Below are 6,000 nucleotides of genomic sequence, written 5' to 3'. Positions count from 1 at the left end.
TGCTCACTGTAGCATTGAATTAGTGCATGAGAACTAGGGTGTGGTAGCGATAAGCCTACTTTTATTGTCCAAGATGAAAGAAATACCAAGAAGTCAATACCTTGGAATGCCTGGCAAAGTCTGGAATACCAGAGCAACTTGGAGGCAATTAAACTCTTTATACAAAGACGTCTTTGCAGATTCTGGCCCTGTTAGTGGTAGGAAAGCAAATCTGATTTTCCAAATTCTTTCAATATGAATAGTCTAACGTATTAGTAATAGGTCAAGAAATTTGGTTTATTTTTAAATGACTTTTAACTTGACGGTTCCTGTAGACTGAAAAACGGGCTATTCATTTTTATTTTCAGATACCTTGGGGGAAACAAATTACAGCTATCCGTGGTGGTGCATTTAAAAATGTGGCGTATGGCATGCTTTCACACGGGTGACTTGTTTTTGAGGGGGCAGTGGAAACTTCATAATTTAAATACAGTGGCTTAGTGTAATACTGTAATGCAGATTTTGAGTTCATAGACACTCCTTGAAAACATGCAACTTAAACCCTCCCCTCCCACTGCAAGGAGCCAGTATAGTTCAGTCATATCTAAACTGAGTTTTGTAAAATGTGGATGTACCCAATAAACTATAACAGCTTTATGGCAAATGGGGCAAACTCTTCAAAGTATTGCTAATTATGAATTCACATAAGACTACCACTAAATCTACAATTACTTTTGACTATGGATTCCCAAATTTTTGTCCCGCTAAGAGCCACATTAGCAACTTACCATGAATTGGAGGGCTGTATGTGAGGCGTAAACAGATTTGAGCCGTACTGTCTGAGTGATGCCTTGTTTAATACGGTGGTAAAATTCGAACAGTTAATGGTTTGACCAGATAAGCCTTTCCCATTAACTGCTGATAATATTAAATGTGGTCTTGCACCAAGATGTGCTACAAGCAGCCAGAGACTCTTTTGATCAAGGTAAAGAAATGCACCTTAGCACAAGCGTCCCATGGAGAATACATCTACTTACTAATTTAAATATAGCCATGGACTACTTTTGACCTGTAGGCTGCCCATTGAGCACCAGGGCTTTGTGCACCATATTCTTCTGCTCTGTTTAAATTAGAGATGAACAAGGCTAAAAGCATTTTAATTTGAATTCCACCCTAACCTTTAGCAGTCGACATGGACTCAAACTGAGATGCAAGTCCTGCCAGTTTGGTTTTCTCGGCCCATATCTAATTTAAACTGGTCGTGATCTTGTTTTGTGACATTTGAATCTGAAACACTATTTTCATCCCCCATTGTATTTTTGTTCTACTTTCTTACAAATCGAAAGTTATTCCAACATGCTTATTCTTTGTTTCCCAGTTCGGAGTCTGTTTTGTGAAACATTGCTGCTGTGAATGATCCATTCAGAGAAACAAGGAGAATCTCCTAGAAGGAAGGAGAAGATGGAGATGCTTGCAGTACATGGCCAGGAAACCGGTACAGCACATAACTCTTGTGTTTCTTTTTCAAAACAAGAAAGAACATGCAGATTTTCTTATCAAGTCAGCAGATATTTTACAATATTACTGATAGTATACATCACAAGACTAAATTCCAAGCAAGAACAGGATTTTTGATTCTTTATATAGTACCAGACAGGTGTGAGTCAGGCTTTACAGGCACAATTGAGGTAAGGGCTTAAATTTTTATAAGTGAGTAGTGAATTTGGGAAGCCTGCTTTTAAATGCCTTAAAAGAGTCTGATTTTTTTTTTCAGAAAGCGCTGAGCACCTTCCCTCCAAATCAGGCACCTGTTTAAAATTTCTCAAATTGAGCATCCAAAATCACTAGTGTTTCCCAATAATGTAGGTCAAAGTCCGTACCTCAAAAAGCTGACACTCTCTAAGGCACTGATTTGGCAAACAAGCACCTGAATAATTTTATTTTGAAGTCAGTTAATTTAAAGCTAAGCACAGGCATAAGGCTCAAGGCCTAAAGTGATAGCAAAACCAAAATGAACTGTCAATAAATGTAGAGAGGCTGTGGACAGGAGGGCAGGAAACAAAAGAAGAGATGTAGTCTTTTTCTGGCGTAACTATCTGCAGTGGCCCAAGCTGACTGTATTGTAGCTAGGTTGTTTTTTTTTTAATATAAATTTTATGTGAGGGAATGATCAGTCGGGTGGAAGAATTGAGGTTTTATGAGACATTTGAATGAGAAGAAACTTGTTTGGTGCACTAGATCAGGGAGATATTTGCAAGCATAAAGGCAGCACAGAAAAAAGCACAAAAAGGGTGTAGTGTAGAGAGAGTGCAAGAGAGAGCGAGCATGGAGCACGGGGCCTGGTGCAAGACTTGAGGCCTGAACCACAGTCAGCAAATCCAGGCTAAGCTGTGAACCAAAGTCAGGCCATGTATTAAAAGCAGGTGCTTACACGTTCGCAGTCTGATACATAAACTTGGCAAGGGTACTGCTAGCGTTGCTAAAACACAGGCACTCCTAAGAAGTACCTGGCACTGGGTATGTACGTGAACACCTTCCAAAAGATGAGCCCAGGTACACCCTCACCTAGCGCAAAATAAGAGGGTTTGACAGAAGTGATGAAGAGGGATGTTTTGCCCGAGACATCAGGAGCAAAGTACAAGGGGAGGTAACAAGCAGATGTCATGAAACCCATAAGGTAGTAAGTAAGTTTTTGTCTCAGTCGATAAATGTTGGGGTACCTCACCTTAATTCTTTGTGCAGCCGAGGTGACAGAAGAGACTCCCACAGATGACTGAGCCACTCCTTACCACTCCTAACCATGTGTTAGTGTACCTGTAACCACAGAGACAGGGAGCCGGTATGTGTCTTGAGCGCAATAAACTTGGCCAAGTGCCTTTGTCACCGAACTGAGCTTGTGGTCTTTCTTACGTGTAACATCAAGGTCTGCTAAGTTAGCAGGCTGCACTCTCTTCCAATGCTGATAACACCGGAGCTCCAAGAAGAGAAGCTGTCATAAATGTAAAGGGAAGGGTAAACACCTTTAAAATCCCTCCTGGCCAGAGGAAAAACCCTTTCACCTGTAAAGGGTTAAGAAGCTAGGATAACCTCGCTGGCACCTGACCAAAATGACCAATGAGGAGACAAGATGCTTTCAAAGCTGGAGGGGGGAGAAACAAAGGTTCTCTCTGTCTGGGTGATGCTTTTGCCGAGAACAGAAAAGGAAAGGAGTCTTAGAACTTAGTAAGTAATCTAGCTAGATAGGTGTTAGATTCTGTTTTGTTTAAATGGCTGATAAAATAAGCTGTGGTGAATGGAATGTATATTCCTATTTTTGTGTCTTTTTGTAACTTAGTTTTGCCTAGAGGGATTCTCTATGTTTTGAATCTGTTTACCCTGTAAGGTATTTACCATCCTGATTTTACAGAGGTGATTCTTTTACTTTTTCTTCAATTAAAATTCTTCTTTTAAGAACCTGATTGCTTTTTCATTGTTCTTAAGATCCAAGGGTTTGGATCTGTGTTCACCAATGCAAATTGGTGAGGATTTTCCCCAGGAAAGGGGGTGTAGGGTTTGGGAGGATTTTGGGGGGAAAGACGTTTCCAAGCGGGCTCTTTCCCTGTTATATATTTGTTAGATGCTTGGTGGTGGCAGCAATAAAGTCCAAGGGCAAAAGGTAAAATAGTTTGTACCTTGGGGAAGTTTTAACCTAAGCTGGTAAAAATAAGCTTAGGGGGTTTTCATCTAGGTCCCCATATCTGTACCCTAGAGTTCAGAGTGGGGAAGGAACCTTGACAGAAGCACTGAGCATCTGTAACAGCTTAGTAGCCTGGACAGTGTTACTGTGGCAACGACATTCCAGCCTTCAGCGCTTAACAACAAAGGGGAGTGAAAGAAGGAAATGAAGAGAATATGTTGTCCCTTGACTGGTTTTACTAGTGAGATGCTTGACTTGAGGCAGGACGGAGAAGCATAGTCACCCTGTGGAAGCACAAAAAAGGAAGAGAGGAAATAATAGAAAGTGTTGAAAATCGGAGTGTATTTGGGGGTGAGGGAGCAGATCAGTTTTATTTGGCCTGTGTCAGAAAATCATCTAGGAGCAGATTTACAAAGGTATTTAGGCACTTGAAGATGCAGCTAGGTGCCTAGTGGGATTTACAAAGTGCCTCAGTGAATTAGATGCATAGGTCCTATTGACTTTCAATGGGAGTTAGCCACATATCCTCAGACTTTCATATGTTAATATTTTCAGTTTTCTCATATTTCCTGGGCAGAGCATAGGACTTTAGAAATGATCCAATACTGCTGGAAAAATCTAGTTTCCTGTTGCATATAGGCCTGATTTTGAATAATGGTCATAAACTGATAAGGGCCAAAAGTCTTATGCCTCCTTCAGATTCTAAATAGGTCTAGATTTCCATTGTGTCTGCACACTATTCCTGTTCTCTTTATGTAGGGGAAATGGTGGTGTTTCTGATAAGACTGACTCTTTCCCCATTCCCAGCAGGTAATGTACAGGATGGCTGATAGTGGTACAGATTTATTAACTGAACTATCAGGTCAGACTGGAATGTGCATCATTATTATATATTCGATAGCCCTTGAGATGTGGTTGGCACTTTCCGCTGTCGAGAAGAGATACAAGCCCTGCCCCCAAAAGAGTTTACAATCTAAAAGAAATCCCTAAAACATGGGCAAGGCAGAGTTACTACAGTACATGGTTGGAATAAATGTCAACTTGGATTCAAACTTAGTAGGTGTGGGATGCCTATGGGGAATATGTTTCTCTGATCAGTGGACAATTGCTTGCCCTGCACAAATACAGCTGATAAGAAGGTATGTACCATAGAGCTGAGGACAGGGAACCTTTTCTTAAGGAATTACCAGTTGGGTATCTGGGACACATTATAAGGGAATGTAAATTCAAATGAATTACCTTCTCAGAGGTCTGGGCCAATACTTAGCTTTTTTGTTCAGCTGTTGGTGCTGAAATGCACTGCACTTCCTTGTTTCTTGGGCTCACGTTTATCTCATGTTCTGACTCTAGTATTACAAGAATTGAGTCTCTTCTGTAAAAGAGATGTCAATGGAGTTGGAGTGTTATACGACCTGCTCAGATCTCCCTGGCTGCAAGCTCTCCTAAAGGTAAAGTCCTCTTTGTCTGCAAGGCCAGTCTTCCTTAGAGAAGAAGGGGAGGGATAGCTCAGTGGTTTGAGCATTGGCCTGCTAAACCCAGGGTTGTGAGTTCAATCTTTGAGGGGGCCATTTAGGGATTTTGGGCAAAAATTGGGGATTGGTCCTGTTTTGAGCAGGGGGTTGGACTAGATGACCTCCTTGAGGTCCCTTCCAATCCTAATATTCTATGATTCTATGAACAATATGTCCAACTGGCATCTGCCTCAATGTGCCACGCGGAGGTTGTAGGTTAATTCAGATACTTCTAATTAAGGTGGAAAATCCCAGTGTACCTGGCTAATTGGGTAATACCATGCAATCACAGGGAGATTTAAGATTGGCTGCAGGTGGTGATCTGTACCCCAGTTGTAAAATGGGGGTGATGTCCTGTTTTGTACAAATGAATGAATGAAAAGTGCTATATGAGGGTGAAATATTATTTACTATTGATTGCATTGGTGTGATGTATAATCAAGGGCTGTACTTTAGCATCAGACTAAACTGGGAAGGAAATTTTTCCTGTTAGACAAAATAGTTCAAAAAACTAAGTTAAACATTTTAGCAGGAAAGTAACTTAAGGTCTGTAAACAGGTCCAATGTTAATAAAACAAAAATAAAAAAAACCTTCCAGGTCACTGGTCACCAACCTAGAGGATTTCCCAGTCGATTGCGATCTCTGGCAGCACAGCGTGGCTGCCACTAAGGCAGACTCCCTACCCAACGCCGCTCCCAGAAGCAGCTGGCGTGGCCCCACGGGTGCGGGAGAGCAGGGGTCTTCTTCTGTGCGCTGCTCCTGCCTGCAAGCACCACCACCGCAGCTTCCATTGGCTGGGAGAGCTGCTTGCAGAGAGGTGCAGCGCACGGAGC

At 41.7% G+C, this 6,000-nt stretch overlaps 1 protein-coding gene across 1 annotated transcript in view; it reads left to right on the top strand.

The window, feature by feature from the left end:
* The first annotated feature begins 1,100 nt into the window (after positions 1–1,100).
* MPP4 (MAGUK p55 scaffold protein 4) overlaps positions 1,101–6,000 on the top strand; it is a 36,418-nt gene continuing 31,518 nt past the window's right edge. The window contains exons 1-2 of the mRNA XM_075118079.1: positions 1,101–1,474; positions 5,006–5,103. Of these exons, the coding sequence (XP_074974180.1) occupies positions 1,393–1,474; positions 5,006–5,103 (180 nt within the window). The 5' untranslated portion in view covers positions 1,101–1,392. The remainder of the gene's footprint in view (positions 1,475–5,005; positions 5,104–6,000) is intronic.

Source organism: Caretta caretta, chromosome 11 (genome assembly GCF_965140235.1).
Source record: "Caretta caretta isolate rCarCar2 chromosome 11, rCarCar1.hap1, whole genome shotgun sequence".
Classification (NCBI taxonomy): Eukaryota; Metazoa; Chordata; order Testudines; family Cheloniidae; genus Caretta; species Caretta caretta.
The sequence above is the reverse complement of the archived record's forward strand: the minus strand, read 5'-3'. Positions and strand labels throughout refer to the sequence as shown.